Consider the following 19,010-nt stretch of genomic DNA (forward strand, 5'->3'; position numbering starts at 1 on the left):
TTCGCGCAATATTAAGTTTTGGGCGAACGTTACGTTTTCTAGAGGCAACGACAAAGGAAAATAATCGTAAACAATAGAGGATGAAGGATTTTAAAATACGTCATAGATATTGTTTGAAATTTAATGAATCATTTGCGTATACATATTGATGCCTTTAACGACTTCAATATGTTAATTATTGTCAGAGCAATGGCATTGAAACTACTTTCGACATAGGATGATTAAAAAGAATTATACGTGTAATGTATATTTTATATATTAGTAAAAAATGTTCCCAATTCGTCATGATATGCTGCAATTTTTTGTTTGTTCGATCTTGCTTATAAGAATTTGCTAAACATGTACAAATGCGCTAAATCACACGTGGTTACTTATAAATGCAATTATTCGTATGTGTAACATTATCTATATTTTCTTTAGGAATATCTAAAAATGGTGTCTTGCACAGAGAAGCAAAGTGGATTACATAATTTTTGTACATCGTCGAGTTTCAAACAATTCTTTTTTTTTTTCCTTTCCGTTTAGTGTTGATGTTTATGATTGCACTGTTTATAATTACAAGGATCTAAATTAAAATAATTAAGCTAATCTTAGGAATCTAACGATAAGCTGGTATTAAAATTACCGTGATTTTCTGTAGATTCGATTGAGAAGTTTCTTCAACTGAAACGAGGGCATTTATTACGCGAGATATGTGGAATATTTAAAACGATACAAGAAAAGAAAAAAAAATAATATTCCTACGGTTGTTGAACTTTGATGATAAATATATTAATATAGAAAGAGATGTTTATCCTCGTTCTTCTACATTAAAATGTATCTTTTCTCGTCGTTTTCTGGTTTACAACACGCCTCTGGTTTGGAAAACACTGACTTAAAGCGATTAGAATGAAACTTCTCGCAAAGGAAGTTACGCCCGGGATTCCCCGGAGAGTTTCGTTCCCAAAAGTTAACGATTCTTTTTACACGGACATGCAGCGAAAGTTGCATTGTCCGCGTGTAAAAACCCTCAACTCGTCGGAAGGAAACACAGTGGATCTCCCGGGTCTTAGGTCTATGAAGTTAGGTCGTCCTAACCTCAACGTCAATTCGGATAAAGTTTACACGTGAGGTGCTAAATTGCGAACTTTAGTATCAATTGAATGCCGAAGTAAAAGTGCTGATTATGATGCTCGGGATAATCCCGAGGCTGTACCAATGATTTGTACCGTAAAGCATCCATACGGTAGACGTTCGTCGGCGATGCTATTTCTTTATCGCTACTCGAAATTAGTATTAAACATATTTAACTCCTCGAAACCAGATGCTCCACCCTGATCCTGCAACATCTGTAACATGTCCGAGAGTTCCTGGGGTTGCGTGCCAGGCCCACCTTGAGCAGGATGAGGTGGTTGCGCTTGTCCGGTCACCTGAGGATTTGATTGTCCGCCATCTTGCTGAGGCGTTTGGTGTTGCTGACCTTGCCACCCCCACATACCTGAACAATACAATCACGTGCATACGAGTAAGAATTTTTATTTGCGAGGTTGTATTAAAATATATGAAGCATTCAAGAGTCACACTCACCAGGATTATTAGGCACTGTTGTGACTGCATGGTACTGAGTAGCCGGTGTCCTAGCGCCGCTACTTAGTTGAGTATAAGTTGGCCCACTTGGCGACCTCGATGGACTTAATTGACTGTACTGATACCCTTCTGTCACTGGTTGCTGAAACAAAAGATAAATATTAAGTTGCCGCGATCAGGGCTAGACGTTGACTGTCAACGCGAACTCACCTGTCTTCCAATGGTCCACGCTTGTTGGACTGGAGTTGGAGACGTGTTGGCTGGCTTTTGAATTCTACTTAAAACCGAAGAAGACGCACTCTGCTGGCCAGGCGAACCGTACGCTATGGGCGACTGCGTTGTTTCGTATCCCTGATAAACGTTTTGTGTACTGGACGGCCTAGGCTGTTGGGGTCCTAACAAAGAAATCACGTAGATCTGTTAAGATCCATTAACGTAGACTCGAATAAACTAAATGTGTAGCATCTATCAACCCTTCCAGACTGGGTCTTTTTATTTGATACATTTAAAGGCACTAAAAAACCATCTATGTTCGTGCTACCTCTGGGTCAGAAAGGGCTAACGTTGCAGTCGATATTGATGCAATTGATCTATTACCAGCTGTGGCTACAGTTGCTGGATGCTGCATCATATGATGCCCCGAATACAGAGGATCCCTGGCAGGATGTCTCTGAAGGGAATAGTCCAAGCCAGGTTGGCCATAAGCAGGTACGGCTTCAGTTTCTGTTTGGCCATCGCTGCCAGGATGGAACGATCTAAAATAATGGAGACCTCTTAATTCGCTTCTTGGGCCTAATGGCGATCGAGGAACAACACCGAACGAACGAAATAAAATATCGTACTTTGCATGCGTGTTTGTGCAGACGATGTATTCAACTTCGTCGTTGAATGGGTTTAAAAATGCAAATGCAGACGTCCTTAACCATACCCAGTCGCGATTTTTGGCTCGAAATCTGTACATCACGGACACCACTTGTCCTTTCAGCGTCAGCACTGCCGGGGAAACGGTATTCATTAAACGACAATGAACGCGTGAACAATCCACGTACACGACTCGGGACACTTTACCTTGCTCGAAACTTTCTCGCATGTGCGTTAAATCCTCCGGGTGAAAGAATTCGTAGCACGGATGACCTAAGAGTTCCGAGGGCGTATATCCTAGAATCCCCCCGACTCTTTGGTCCACGAAGGTAAATTTACCTTCCGCGGAATGACGCGAAATAAATTCTGCAAATAATTGTTTTTCATCGTGAAAGATTGTGATTTTTTTTCAACACGACTTGTCGTTTGTATTGTTTAGGGATGACAAGCTGCTCACCATTATTGCTATTGGAACCTGCTAAATCACTACTATTTGGTGTGCTAGTGACCTGTAGTCGTCCAATGGCGACCAAGCAGCAATTATTGCCGGCATTTTCATCTGCAACTACACCATCGGGTCTAGTTTGAACATTACTCCTGTCACCTAGACCCACACCTGGTACACATGGGGGAACAAAATCACCTACAGCGTAAAACTCTGAATCAGTCTAAGATTCCTCATAACTGTCAGCTTGATTATAATTTGCATGCTGTTATATACAATAGTATATTTACTTACAAAATGTATCAGAGTTAGTCTACTTAAGCTGGATAGAACTTGGAGGACATTTTAACAGTATTATTCGTTTCGCGTTAAGGTACCGTTTTCTATCCAGCCTAGTAAGAAAAAAGTATGAACTATAACATACTCTAATCACTAAATCTTAGCTACGAAGCTAGACAATCCCTGTTTTAATTAAAACACAGCGAGGCCGGCGGTCGAATACTTCCTTCTCACATTGACTGCGACTGACCACTAAATCTCACAAAACAACTATGGGGAATGTAAGACCAAAAACAGAAAATAAAGAAACTTAGGAGAATCGAACCTTCTTAGACCAACGTATTACATAAAAAAAATTATTATGTAAGCGTTACATTTGAAAACAAGCGGAAAAATTTCTCAAAGATCAGAGATCGTTTTAAACATTACTAGTATTTTTGCCAAGTCAAAATTCAAAATACATTGTAGACGTTAGAGGCATAAATAATATACAAAATGGCGTTAATTATTTTATGACTTTTTCTACGACCAAATAAGGTAGCAAAAGTGCAGAAAAACTGAAGAAAAGTAAGGGGGTTCCCAGTGTTGAGAGCAACGCGAAAACGTACGAAAAAATCCCCGCGATTCCTCGTCGCGAACCGATCCCCTTATTATGCATCGAGGGCCACGATAAAGCATACAAATTCCGCGTCAGCCCATCCCGACATAGTTATCGGTATTCCGGCCCGTCTGTCGGCTGTTAGGTCAAGACGATTCCATTCATTCTTATAAACCGATATCCGTCCTGCCGTTCGGTTCAAACCGTCTCTTAATTTATAGTACAAACACCGACTATCCCCGTATTCTACGAAGTCGGTTAGGTTCGTTCATATTCCTACGGCGCGACGTCTCCCTCGCTTTAAAATAGAAAGTTGGCGCTACGTCGCGGTCGACCGTTATGTCGACGATTAACGACGAAATATCGAAACCTGTATGAAACTCACCGGCGGGGGCCCAGTTCTTGATGTACCCTGTACAATGAACCACCGCGTAATTTTGACCGTCCCTGGCCGGGGGACCCAAGGAATTCCTCTGTTTCATACGGTGGAGGCCGTGCGCGGCGGCCATGTCACCCGTCGTTTGGAGATTTCCGACCTTCATGCGGCAGATGAACCCTCTCCTCGAACCCATGCACATCCTCATCGACGCTGCGGGGCAAACGCGTTCCTCATTGATCCTTCGCGTTACATAACTAGTGTGGCGTTCCACAATTTATAGCTCTAACCTATTATATAAGTTACATCATGGGGTAATACATCACCCATTACGGAGACTATCGCATAACCTATTACAGACTCCGGGTGGTCTAGGTTTGTACAAACGAATCTAGTCTCTTCAGTAACCTTTCTCAGTTTTTGGGAGGATCAGATTGGGAACATCTGGTGTCTAGGTGGTGTAGATCATAGGTCCAAGGACGAGGACTTTGAATATACTAGTTTAGATTTGTCTTTGGGAGTGTTCTTAATCTTGGTTAAGTTTTGAAGGATCTACTCACAACTAAATAGTTTAGGTACAATTGGTGTCTAGATAATCTAGATTATAGGTTCAGGGATGAGGATATTGAGTATAATCCCTGTAGAATTAATGTTCTTAATCTTCGTCAGTATTGGGAGGATGAACTCTTTGACTTTGACTATACCCCTTTGACAATATGAAATGTATGAGTATCTTAACAACTGCTCAGGATAATAACCTCAACAACCTGCTATCGTCAGTCGAGAAGACAAAGCAAATAGCAAGTGATCCATAAGCAACGTAGACTCACTATCAGTTAAGACCCCCTACAGTACTTAAGCATTAATCCTCATTCTCTATAACGATTGTGGTAAGTCGACACGGATTTGACGTGGAAGCTTGGTCCACTTACATTGGCCTTCTTTTTTCACTGTCCCCGTCTTAAGATCCAGCACCCTGCCTCCATGTTGCGGTTCCTCGGCGCTCAATTGTTCCCTCACCTTCTCGGTGTCATCGGGATGAACCTGCGAGTAGAGGCTGGTGCCGTACCAATCGCTTTGCGTGTAATTTAGTACCGGGGCGACGGAGTCGGAGACGTAGATGATCCTCCCGGTGTCGCAGCTCACGACGAACAGGAACCCGTCGGCTGCCTCCAGGATCAGGTGCTTCAGCTCTTGGTCGGTGAGGAACGAAGGTTTGTACGCACTGTCCGTGGCCGTATTTCCGGTACCTGAGACAGACGTTATCCAAAAAGCGTTAATTCCATTCGTTAACGAATTTAACTGTTCAAGGACAGTCGTTTTTCGATTCTCAAATTAGGGATCGGTCGGGGGATCGACAGAGATTAATTTCTGACCAATTATCGGCACGCAATCGAATTACAGAGCGCCCCAAAAGCATCGATAATGCAACGGTGGTATTGATTTTCAGTTACCGGTGGGATTCGCTTTTTCCCTAATGAAGGTGTCCCGATTCCTCCGCACAGATTGCCCTCTTTATATCACGTTTGATGTAAATGGCCTCTATCGATCGCGAGATCTGACTGGCTGGTCGACATCGAGTGCACGTGCAACGAGGAACACTTTTCAAACGAAACGAATGCTTGTCGGAGGAAACGTGCAAGTACCTTTGTACGTGTCGAAGTCCGTTCGCTGTTTCAACGAGTACAACTTTTTTTATCTCTCTTGTAGTAGATTAAGGAAACGAAACATGATTATCGTGGGAAAATTGACTAACTAGAACCAGAGGGAAATGCAATCTTTTACGCTACCACCAGTTGGGCTCTCAGCGATTTAAATTCTGTTAGGGATTTCTGAGTGCAAGCTAGGTCTGGGTTAGGTAAATGTTCATAAGAGATCTGAGAACTTTGAGGGGTCTGATAAATTTTGAATGAAAACCTGTAGTTTCGGTAAACTTCTAACCATAATCACAGTTTGCTAGGACCACCAGATTAATATGTGTGCTAGTCTGAAAGACAACGCTAGTCCACATCAGAAGCAACAGATGTCCCGGGCGGAGGGCGCATTCATATCTCGAGATCTCGGTCCGCAGCCATCGCTGAACTATGATTTACGTCGCTACTAAAAGTAATAGTGTATATACATCCAGATTAAAAGCGTGCTAAGACTGCCGGCGGGCCGGTATCGCAGATAGAGCCACGTCTCTCTCGCCGAGGAGGAAACCGACCGAATCGCGGCATTAATGTCCATCGAAGAGGTTCTCTACGTGGAAGGTAATGGTAACGAAGGTCACCTGGGGTCTTCCATAGATCTTGTTTGGAAGTCGTTAAAGTACCTCTTCCCGGAATTTCTCCGTATATCGGGGTAAAGATCGCATCGCGAGCCGCTCTCTCTCTCTCCCGCCTCGCGGGATCCTGTCCGCTTTGCAATTCCGATCTTGCACCTCGATAGTTACCTACGCTGCCGAGCTGCCCCGTCCTCATTTTTGGTACCGAGTACTCTCCTTCCCTCTCTCCTCCCCCGCCACATTACTTTGAACCTTGTCTGATATATGGGAAGAGATCATGCACGGGGCCTAAAACCGATGTTATTTCGATTCACCCTGATGGACGTGGAAGGCTAATGATCCATAGTGGACGGGTCATTGGTAGATACGGTCTACATGGTCAAATGGCAATTGCGTGAATTAATTTTTGAGATATTATCAATGCGTGATACGTGTTCAGAGGTTCAGGAACCTTTCGTAATGCATAGCAACATGTTAGGTAGTTCATAGTGGGTGGTCATCATCGTATACAACAGTTTTGTCTATTACTCAAAATCGATAGACGACGTGTCTCAGGTATTCAAGGAGGACATATAAGGTGAATATTCCGTAGTGACGGGGAACTATGGTGGCATATAAACTAGCTATTGCCTAAAATCGATGGGCAGTACGACGCCACCCACATGCAAATGTGGACTTCCGTCGTTCAAGCTCTCCAAGACCACCTTCTTGGTTGTTTTCGTACCGAATGGAAAATTACGTTTCTCACCGGGTGTGTTCTAATACTAGTTAGATCTAATTATAGATCTGGAAAAGCTTAAAAGTCAACCATCGAGTTTGAGACGTTCTTTAGACCGACTCATAGAAGCGTGGAACATCGATTCCAGGATTCCCTTATTCCCTCGTCGCGAGTCCATCAAGATGGAAAGTAGCAAAGTGCAAGGGAAGGTGGGAAGGAAATGTAAAAGACAAACGCGGTTAAAATCAGCGGCTGACGCGTCTCACGGGTGCAACGAGGATGAGGGTGGTGCGTGTACGCGCAAACGAGCGTCGACATATCCCGGAGGCGATAGCCTCTTCTCCCGGTCAGGTAAGAGAGTGGCTCTCTCGTTCGAGCAATTTGTATTCAGCGGCCCTCTTGTCGGGAAAGAGGAGAAGCGGCTATAAACAATGCGACGCACCACCAATACTTAGCTGGAATCACGGCACGCACACCGTTCCAGAGGGCGGGGAGGGGAGATTGTATAATGCGTGTGTGCACGCAGCACAGGGACCCGGGGCTAAAGGGACAGCCGACGGAGCAACTCCACCCATTCTTACACCGGAAGCATATATCGCGCTTTCTGCATTCGATATGACCACCGTACGACGAAACCTTCGGTGAATTACGACCGTTCCGGTGCACACTGGCCGGATGAATCCTCCTCGGAGACTGACAAGAAGCGGCTGCGTCTGGGGACACTTGCGATTACGTCTAGCCTAACCAGATGTTGGACAATACAACCTTATTCCTTCGCTGGTCCACGTCGTTTTCTGACTATTACATCTCACAAATCGACATTATTCGACCAGACGTTCCGTATTAGACGTTCTCCACTGATAGGCTCTACCTATCTTCGACAATTTCTTTTGGAATATTTCGACATTCCTTCGCGAGTCCAGGTGATTTTCTAGAGATTACACAGGATGTATTAAAAATTACTATGACGGAGACTCTGTTTTATACCTTTTTCTCTTGACAGACCCTAAGTAACGTTCAGAAAATAACCCTCTGCGAGCCCAGGTCACTGACTAGACGTTTGGTGTGACGCATTGACAATTTTTATTTACCGAAGTACATAAATTTTATTTAAACATCGTGAACCCCGGACGATTTTCTATTTTAAGTCGTTCAGCCAATTTCTGAACATTGGACAAGACACATCGAGAGTCTACGTGTTGTTTTAGCGATAGAGTACGCAAACGCTGAACAACATCGTTAGAGGAGCATTCCTCCGCGAGTCCAGGTCATGTCCTGGACGTTAGACGTGACGTATTGAAAATTGTTGAAGTATAGTCTTCGCGTTAGACGTTTTTCCACCAGCAGACTACACAGATCCCAGATAACACCGTTCGGAGAATATTCATCGCGAATCCAGGTCACTGTCTAGACGTTTGGTGTGACGCATTGACAATTTTTATTTATCGACGTAGGCTTCCAGTGCGTATAACGATTGCTATTCTTACGCACACTTATCGTCGATTGTCGAACAAAAATAGCAACGGGGAATGGAGTAATTATGTGCAAAAATTTTCTATCCAAGCTCCAAGCTCCCAAATGGAGTCTTTAAATACGCAATATTACTGAACGCGAGGCAATACATTTCGAACCAGTCCCCGGCTGTCCGATAAAGCACAAAGTAGTTCAACACGGAACGTGACGATTAAGTCCCGGCGATGTTTGAGTTATCCGGCACGAGCAGCAAAATAACTTCGGCAACGCGATCTTTAAGCTATGACTCGAAGCGATTGAATTACGCTCCGTTCATGCTTACTTGATTTCGTGCGACTATAAACGCGTAACTTTGAAAATATCTGGGCTCGATCGGGGGATCGATCGATTCTCCTCGACGCTCGTTGATCGAAATTCACGAAATTTAGTGGCTAACCAAAAACTAATTTTTCGATTCTTTGCCGAACAGAATAACAGATACGCCCTAAGAAATAAAAGTAAATTAATTTTTCTCAATCATAGATCTACCAACCTGCTAAATTGCATTGAAATTGGTGTCACGTGAAAATATTTCCGAAGACTTGGTCTGGTTTATGGAAAACAAATCCTTTGGATGGTTTGATAGCGAGAAACGACTATCCCTTTAAGTTGTGTGCAGATAAACGAAGGTACTCACCTCTGAGGGCCTTCATATGGGCGACCGCCATCCTAAGTATGGTCAATTTGTCTGGTTTCCGCGCCAGTGCTGAACACGTCGGGACCATGTCCGACAATTCGGTGATGTAGGCGGTCATCTTGTTCCTCCGCCGCCGCTCGATCTCGCAATGATTCTCCCTGCTGTAAATCGCAAGAGAAAACCGAGGTAATTGCACAGCTAGAGGAATGGCTTTCTTGCTCGATGGGAAGTCCTTTTTACGTATTTCCGATCTGCGGAGGAAAATATGCGTCCGTGCAAGTTGCGTCCCTTTTAAATGACTTTATCAACATTGTTTCTACAAGTTACAAAACCGTAACTCAAAATTATTTTCATTGACACATTAAAAAAATTATTTCCCCGGTTATTTACACGATCCGCGAACTCGGATCCAGCCGTGCACGCTTTGGGCTGCACCGCGTGGCGCCAAAGAGATTAGCCGCGACGAAAATATGCGCGTTTCGTTTCCATAATAATTCAGAACCGCAGAACACGGAATGCCGCGGCGCGTACATAAGCAGACGAGACCGTATTATGATTTTATGCCTCGAAACGTGTGGGTAATTCGTGGTCGATCGCTAGACGCGGCTTTAAGTACGAGTCATCTTGCCGGGGTAATTGAAGACTGGCAAATACGCGGTGAGGCTCATTTGCGGACCGTAAATTTACGCAAGATCGATGAATCTTCGATTGCAACCCCTCCACAAACTCCATAGAACTCGTACAAACAAAAACTATCGAGCCAAAAGTTTGAAATTGTTTGCCAACTTTCATCAGACTCGAATTTTCTGATAGATTTCTCGCTGGTTTGTTTTTCTCGATAATTATTATTTTTATTTGTCGTCGATCTCGTTGGCACGCTTGACCAAGTTTGAACGACGCAAGAACATGGATGAGAGACCGTCCCACAGGGAGAAATATCTATTTCAACGGACCCACCGGCGAAGCAGGCGTAAAGGAATTTCCATCCAGCGACCGTCATTGATAAGGGTGTTCGTGATCAATGCGGCCAATAAATTCTGAAACGATGCCTCATCGTGAAGGGATATCGGGTGAAACCACAATTTCAGGGCCTCCCTGTTATTACGCTACCAGAGGATAACCGCCTCCAGTAACGGCGCACGTCTCTTTGCTACGACGGTAATTGTCGGCGAGCAATCGTAAATTTAATGGCATTTAATTCCTGATAATTTCGCGAACGAACATCGCGAGCGGACCGCACGCGAGACAGTTTGGAAGTTTTAGCCGGCCGTGATACGCGCGAAATCTTATTTCTTAATCAGCTTAATCGATTATTTCTTAATCTACCGACGATCCTTTCAGGCATTCTGCTCTAAACAGGCCACAACTTGGGTCTGAATTGGAACCATCGTCACCAATTGACTCTGAGGATCGTAATCGTAGAATCTGGGAATTTACAGTGAATTTACATCACGCAAACAAACTTAAACTATATCTGGTATTATTTATACGTCAGAATGAAATTTAAATCTTGAAAATAAAGTCTTCTAAATATAATTCGGTTATACGTAGTATAATTTGGTATCAGAAACGTATGAATTTGTTTGTCTGTTGTATGAGGAATGTTCCAGCAACTACCCATCGCGATTCACCAAGAGGAGAAGCTCCTTTTGTGCCTACCTTCGAGATAAGAGCCTTCATCTCATTTCAAGTCCATCAGAAACTATTACCTCATACTTATTCTGCCTCTAGATCCTCCAACTTTCATTCTGTCCATGTAAATAAGCAGAAAAGTGCACCGAACCTCGAGGAATGCGACCAGACTAAAGTCACAATTTCTATGTTATTTATTACACCAAATGGCCCTTATTTATTTATTTAGTTGCGTAGTTATTTGCAAAAAATTATTTCAAAAAATACTTAAAAATACACATTTTACAGTGGAATGCCCCCTCACTCTCGTTCAGCGAGGGTTGGGAATAATTCTCTATAGATTCGAGATTGTAAAGGGTATTTTACTGGCAAATATCGTTTAGATTAATGTTCCTGGTAATGTCTTGGAGTGAACATTGACCTCTCGTTAAGTTCCGCGACCAGGACATCCACCCTGTCTGAAACGCCGCGACCCCGTTCGAGAAAAATCGTTCTTCGGCTTGCACAGCGCAGAAAAGCGATGCTGAGTGCAGCGTTTAAAGCGTTGTCGAGCTTAGCGTAATTAGTTTTAAGTGTCTCGTAGACCAAAAGTCTTTTCGCTGCGATAGCACGCGCAATCGTTTGGAACTCCGACTTAAATGGTAAAGAAAGAACCGCATACACGTGGTTCCATTTAATATGTATATTTTATTTCAGGAGGCCTTCAAAATGATTATTATTTTCAGCAGCGTCAGGTGAAAATACTTTGAATGTTTCTAAACATTTTGCAAACTTTAATAACTGTTTTAAACATCTGAAATAATATAGACACATCACGCTATATTATTGAAGCACGTTTTCGTTTATTATATTATTTTATTGTTTTCTTCCGTTTCGACTTAAGCTCTACTGAACTCTAGCAACGATTCTCGACGGGGTGAAAATCACCATAATCGAACAGTATCTCTACTTATTTATCATACAGTGTCTACAACTCTTTGCAAAATTCTCTTTCACTTACCGTATCGCGAACTGGCACTGATCACCTGACTCTGAACTCCAGATAGTCACTATTGTGTACACGAAAAATTATTCTGAATATATTCCGACAGTTCGATGCGCTACTGCATTTCCTGGGGGACTAGGCAAGCAAGCTTCTATGGCGATTTTCTTATTTTAGTTCAGCGAGTTTATTATGAATTAAAAAATAAAACTGATGTTAGTGAGATCCATTTGTTTCCATGACCCAATTGATTCAGACTATAGTGCCCTCAATATACAACTAACTCTGAACAGGTGATGATCGAGATACCAATTGTCCACATAAAAAATGACTATTTCGACCACCATACTGTTAAAATTCGATGTTTCAACACATGCCCGATCTAGACCCAGTAGTCTATCATCATTTGTTCATAAAATAGTGTCCATAATTTCATCCAAGATCCTCTTTTTACCTGTCGGAAAATCTCCCATATCACCTAACTCTAGAGACAAGACCTCGATTGTCCACTCAAAAAATTGCTCCAGCATCCCAAGAACAAGGATATTTGAGTCCAACAAATCCCTCTAATCTTCAGTTGCTAGACGGAGTCTCTGCAAATGTAGATTTTAGAATATAAAATGAGGAAGCCATCTATCTGATCAATAAATGATATTCCAGGAATCGAATGCATTGGAGTCTCAAGGGCTTGTAAATTGAGTAGAGGAGTTTCATCGAGGATATTCAGTAGATGCCGACCGTCAGGACCTTCCATTTCGTTGCGAGCCCAGAGGAATCGGTAACGTTCCTCGAGGACGCAAGCCCCAGCTCAGGCCCGCTATTTAAAAGAGGCCAGGGCGCTTAAAGCGCAAGTATAAAGCAGGGTATGTACCGTGCAGGACGGTAGAAGAACACGAGGAGAAAGGGTCAGAAGAGGAACGCGGCCCAAGGAGCAGGACGGAGAGAACTCCTGGGTCAAGGGTCAGACGTTCCGAAGTTGCCCGCTCGCTCCGTGGGTCCAGCGGACGCTATACAGGGTGGTCGCATTCGACACGACACACATACCCCACGGAATACTTTTCCGTGTCCAAAATAGACGCCAGACGCGAATGGACTGACGGTTCGCGAAGGGATATTTACTGGAGTCAATGGGTACAAGAAATGTTCAGAAACTGAACTGTGAAGACAACATTAAGTTTCTCAATCTAAATTTGGAGATAGCCATTGAGCAATTGACTTACTGAATTAATATCAGGGAACTACGAGAGCTTGGAGTCAGTCCTAACGAATATTGCAAAGACATATTTAAATAAAAAAGAAATGGTTCGCAGTCTCGAAGACCTCGAACCAAATCCAGATCTTATAGCTATACTCGTTGAAGCAGTGATTGAAACTGATAGCCCACATCCAAGGCTGGCCATGACATTAACGAACAAAAAGAATATTTCTTTGTTCCCGCTGCATTCATAAGCTGACTAATGATATCATAAAACCGATCTAGATTCTTAACAATGGCGAAAAAAATGTCGGAACCTAGACCGTACCACTCATAGGAGCTCTAACTGAAACTGATAGTCCGCGTGCAAGGTTGAACACGACATTAACGAACAAAAGGAATATTTATACCGACTGTACTCATAAATTTCCGACTGATAATCTTATCGTGAACGTGTCATTAAAAAGTATTCGATTACACTTTTCTGATGATCTTATTTTAACGGTAATGGCGTCAGCAGATAAACTGGCGTCGGATAAAAAAATATCTTTATCGAGTAAAACTCTGACAAAGCAAGCTGGTATTGTTCCAGAGCACCCTGTATATCGATCTCTGCATTACGATGATACAAAGTCGGCGCTGAAGTACACGTACCGCGCACATAAAATCATTCTAAGGAGTGGGAGGGGGGTTCCCCGGCACATAGAGGAAAAGAAGATTCGCGAAGGAGATCGCGGTCGAGTCGTCATCATCATCATCATTGTCGTCGTCGATACGCTCGGCGCTGCAAGACGATACCCATAAATGACAACGTCCCGCGCGTGAATTATGGATTCGTCTAACGACAGGGCAAACCTATACCAGAGAGCTGGAGAAATTGCCTCTGGATGGAATTCAGATCCAACGACTTGGAAAAGATCAGTCCACACGAACAGAGAACACCATACAGTTGATATTACACTTTTATTTCGCAAATACTGAGTTTTTCTTTCGAGTTAAATTTTTGTGAAAACATTTGTTATCATTTATCGCATTTTTTGAGGTTATGACGTGTCTATGGACATCATACACTGTCTCAAAACTTTGATGCCAAAAAATGAAATCAAAAAGTCCTTTACCATTTTGCTGTGCGAGACTCCGTTCTCGAGGTACGAGCATTCAAAGTTTACTAACGTTACTCCTGGCAGGCGCCATTTTGTACCTCGATCAGCTGACGCGACGACGCATGCGTGCACTCGCGCGTAGAAACTTTAACTGTTCATATCTCGAGAACGACGTCTCGGATTGCAAAATAGCAAAGGACTTTTCGTTTTGTTTTTTCACGTAGAATTTACGTGTCTATTCGTTCGATCATATTGAAGCGTTCTGTATATTAAAATCTATACAATTTCAGCACTCGTAATACTTCTATCATTTATAATACTCGTCTTATTGAAGACTCTTCTGATAGATTGCAGAATTGGAGACATTTCTCGTAGATTAAAATTGCATAAACTGATGATTAATGGCATTACTATCGCGAGACCGTATTTTACGGACGAAAAGACGGATTTCTCTCATATCGTGAGCATCACTCAAGAGCATTCATTATTACAGCACCGTACGGTACGAATGGAGCGGAGTGGCCGTGTCGATAGAACTTATAGACTCTCTCCTCGCGGAACAATGAAATGAATTATGAATCGATCGAGGACCGTTTAATGCGATCGCATTCGTTATCGAATATATTCCGGCCGCGCAACAGAGCGGTGGACGTATGCTAACGAGCATCCCAGCCACCGAGTGATTTATGACAAATCTTAATATTCCCATATGCTAACGGAGACAGATGTTTGGTTTGCGTTACGAAGTGGGACACGACGATTTTTCGTGGTCCGATCGACGGATTTCCGGGGTCTCGTTAAATCTACCCACGTAGTTACGTTATGCGAAATATGTATAGTAGAACCTCGATACTTGCTTGCGAACATAGAGGCCCTCAAATATGGCTGCCGTTAGCGTCTGCCGCCTAGTGGCGTTGAAAGGAAGTTGTTTTAAAGAATGAAATAGCGAATACGGGACTCGTTAAATGTCCCTTAAATCATTTGCAAACGAAGACGTAATCGCAGGTGAAGCTGTTGAGCGTTAGACGATAAATTCTCCCAGTACATTTACTACCGTGCGTAATCGCCCAAGTGTTGCGATCATACGTTTTACGACGTAACCAACGATCTGTAAATTTTCTTTCTGTTAGCTCCAGAATTTATTATTATAAATTCAGGTTTCCTTTTCCTAACCCCACTTTCTAATTTTCCTTTACTTCAATCTTAATGCAGACGACAAAGTAAATACTTTTCTAGGTTACTCAATATGGCTGCCACGCAATCTCTTTCCCGCCTTTTTTCCTAACCTCATTTTACCCTTTTCCTTCTACCTCGTCTAGCAACGTACAAATTTATCAATCTCTCTAACATCTTCAATCTCAAGATCAAACCAGACGATCGCAGGTCGTGAAACTCCGTCGTCTATAAATACGACGGGAGCAATTTAAATGATTTTTCCACCGATCCGGTAAATACAGACGTCGTCGGTGAATAGTCGCGACGTCGAAATTACAATGTCTGCTTCGTGTTTTCAAGAAAAGAAGGGAGAGGGGGGGTTCGAGACAAAAACAGTTCCATCTCGGGTAACCGCCGGCATGCGACGACAATAGCGCGGGAAGAAGCGATTTCGCGGTTTATCGCCGCCGCTGGAACGATTGCGCTGCCAAAAACGACGGGGGCCGGTATTAACGCGGCGCGTTCGCGAGAAGACGCAACGAGAAGCGGGGCGGAGGGACGGAACCAGAAAAAGAAGAACGTACCGAAGAAGACGAGGGAGCGGACGGCGCTGGATAAGAGGGTTGCGCGCCTTGCGGCGGGAGGCAGTAATTGCGTTATTAACTTAAAAGTGAGGTTCCTGGGCGCTCGCGACATCGGAGCTGTTGCGGCTTGCCGACTTTTCCATGAAACCTGTACATACAGTGGGCGGTTTCGTTCGGAGCACGATACTGGCGAACGTACTTCCCAGAAATCGGGGTGAATTTTTAAGGACGGGGAAGAAAATTATTTATTTTAATGGACTTTCCAGGAACGCTTGAAACGATTATATATATTTAAACAATTCTACGTTCTGAAAATATAAGCACTCTGTGCTTCGTATCGTGGGTATCAAACATGTTTGTTATCCTTTGTATTTTTAAAAATATTTCTTGTTCGATATTCTGCTGGTTATGGGGCAGAAGGAGTAGGAGACTTCGTCGAGGAACTTAAAGTTCTCCGAGTCCTAATTAGAGTTTGGAGTTGTGTGCATAAATAAGTGAAGAGTGTCAAGGCCAGGGAGCATGGAAATCCTAAATCTGAAAAATAGCGAGACAGTCACGTCCGCGACTTGAAACCTACGTGCAATTGAACAGGCTGCTTAAAGGAAAACGTCTCAGAAACGTCGCGATAAAGACCGCCATTGTTTCTGGTTTTCTTGCAACATCGACCAGTCTTTGCAACACTTTATCGCGCAGACGATAACAATATGGATCAAATAAGTATCGCGAAGAAACTTTTATCATAGAATCGTACACGCACCGGTTCGCCGCAAGAGCGAAACTGATGAAATCTCGTTTCTCATTATTCCTAAGGTCAATTTTGTGGAAAGCTTTACTCGACGGTTTTCCAACGATCTAAAAGTTTCGTTGCGGTTAACAAGAGGAGAATTCTACCAATAAATAATTTAAACGCACGGATATCAAATGAAAATTTAATGGACATTCGTAATGAAATTCTAGCATGATTTTCCACGGCACAACGATATTACAGTCGAAGCTAAATGCCTGGTATTATCGGTAGACAAAAGACATAGCAATTATGCGTCATTCGTGTTCGAGATACGATCTCAGAAATCCCTGACAGCGTAAACTCGATAAAGATTCCACAACCGTGTGCAAAAGTTCGACTCATGCTCGATTTGCATTAAATCTTGAGGTTTCATGCGTTTGACGTCAACTGATACGCGGTTTCACCAATTGACGATCTAAGCAAACACTATCCATCTTCAACATACACACCAATTTAATTATTCAAACAAACTCAAACCTACTTTTTTAAACTGAGAGATGTATGACACCTTTGGAAAATTAATAAATTTACTAAAAGAAAATTGGGCTTGGGTTATTTGGAATCTACAGAGCCCAACCCAAGTCCATTTTAACAACAGCAAAAAGTATCCAAATTTCTTTCAGAGTATTTCTGCTGTCCCGACAAAGAGAGTCATCACTCCAGGACATCCCCAGCCCGGATCCGTTCGAAGAAACGTCTATAAACGCCAACGAACGGTCGAATAATTCAAATAAAGCTGTTTTCCGCGCCGGAAGGTGATTTGCTTAGACCTGACCCAGATCCAACGGAGCAAACGACACCCGGCCGCCCACAATTTTCAGCAATCGGTTCCCCTAGGTCGTAACATCGCCTCCCGACAATACGTACCCGGCATTGTCTGGCATAATGCGCGTCGCTCGTCGTATTTCATTTCGCGAATCCGCCGTGTCAACACGAGCATCGCGATAGAGGATCAAGATACGATGTCTTCAGCGTAGACGGAGCCAAAGGACGCTGCGCGCGTATAAGTACCTTATGTTCCCACGCTGGAGCAGCCTGGAGGGCTTCCCATTCCGCTATCGACTCACATTGGCGGGTATCATGTAGGTATGTATGTATCTTCGTACTCGCCCGGCTATGTACAGGGTGTACCGGTGGAACATATTGGGATCCCGGGGCTCCGTGATACGAATTAACAATGATGGCTATCGGAAAAGAGACCAGTGGCCTCGGTCCTTCGTCAACCGCGGAAAGAACGACTCGAACCAACCGGCCGTAACTCCGACCACTCGAGACCCCGGGGACTGATTTTTGGGACCAGATAACAGGCCCCGTCCGACATTCGTCGTGAATGATTTTTCAATTATTCTACTGGGTGGCCCGGAATCGTTTCGTTCGGGACTCTCGCCGGACGACTTAGATTGGCCTGTGCTCTGGATCGAACTGCTTTCTTCGCCAAACTATGTCAGCTTGAAATATAGTTTCATTGAACCCCTAATTTCAGGAATTTTTTTTAACACTCTTCTTGAGTTCTGAATTAGTGTAAAATGAAACTATAGTGTAGGTGCTTTTCTTGAGGCTACTGTAGGAGGATTCAAAGATGCCCACTTGAGTTCTGGATCGATACTGTCGGCAATGGCGTGGGATACTCATGTGCGAGATAACCAGTGTAAGTTACTTAATCCTCCATTGTGTTTTTTCAACAATGCATCACAAGGGGGGAGCTTTGAATATTTCTTGGGAGCAATTATAAAATTATGTTGACTTTGTCACGGGTATAGTAAGAAGATCGCTCTCTTTTTGGTATGTTAAAAAAAAGGTTGGGAAGCACTGCCCTATCGCATGAATTTTTCAGTTACTCTACCGAGTGTGAAGAATCGATTCTTCGGAGTACTGCTAAGAGTATTTAAAGATGTCTTCCTGAATTCCAGACCGATACTCTCAGCAGTCGTAGGTCACTGATGTATAATAGAACTAGAAAGTGATCTTTCTACCAGTATACTGTATTTTGTATTTAGATGTAAATTTAATTATTTAAAACGTACTTTTTGATAACATTTGGAACGTTGATATTTTTTGTTGAAATACTTTGCCTCGAACGCATATTTCCCTCAAAGAAATGGACATTTAACCCGTTCACTGACCTCCCTCATTTATCGTAAAACCAAGAGCATGCACAATACACGTCGAGCCTAACACTCACCTCGCAAATCTTTCTTTGTCCTGTACATTCTCGTCCTCCAGCCTTCTATATTTACACCCGCTGGGATCATCTTCGTCGGATCTGGAAAGAAATTACCACTTTTGATCATTCTGCACAGATTAAAACAACGAA

At 43.2% G+C, this 19,010-nt stretch overlaps 1 protein-coding gene across 4 annotated transcripts in view; it reads right to left on the minus strand.

The window, feature by feature from the left end:
* Positions 1–278: 278 nt before the first annotated feature.
* The window catches only part of LOC122396172 (aryl hydrocarbon receptor nuclear translocator homolog), a 38,513-nt gene continuing 19,781 nt past the window's right edge, over positions 279–19,010 (minus strand). For 2 of the 4 annotated variants that reach the window (XM_043394341.1, XM_043394338.1), the window contains 11 exons: positions 18,879–18,959; positions 9,259–9,419; positions 5,058–5,375; positions 4,135–4,338; positions 2,885–3,070; positions 2,635–2,793; positions 2,409–2,559; positions 2,164–2,321; positions 1,777–1,961; positions 1,567–1,708; positions 279–1,477 (listed from right to left, as the gene is read on the minus strand). In XM_043394341.1, coding sequence (XP_043250276.1) covers positions 1,260–1,477; positions 1,567–1,708; positions 1,777–1,961; positions 2,164–2,321; positions 2,409–2,559; positions 2,635–2,793; positions 2,885–3,070; positions 4,135–4,338; positions 5,058–5,375; positions 9,259–9,419; positions 18,879–18,959 — 1,963 coding nt within the window. In that variant the 3' untranslated portion in view covers positions 279–1,259. The remainder of the gene's footprint in view (positions 1,478–1,566; positions 1,709–1,776; positions 1,962–2,163; positions 2,322–2,408; positions 2,560–2,634; positions 2,794–2,884; positions 3,071–4,134; positions 4,339–5,057; positions 5,376–9,258; positions 9,420–18,878; positions 18,960–19,010) is intronic. The other 2 variants (XM_043394340.1, XM_043394339.1) reach the window with 2 other exon arrangements.

Source organism: Colletes gigas, unplaced genomic scaffold (genome assembly GCF_013123115.1).
Source record: "Colletes gigas isolate AHSC1104 unplaced genomic scaffold, ASM1312311v1 Colletes_gigas_Sc00007, whole genome shotgun sequence".
Taxonomy (NCBI): Eukaryota; Metazoa; Arthropoda; class Insecta; order Hymenoptera; family Colletidae; genus Colletes; species Colletes gigas.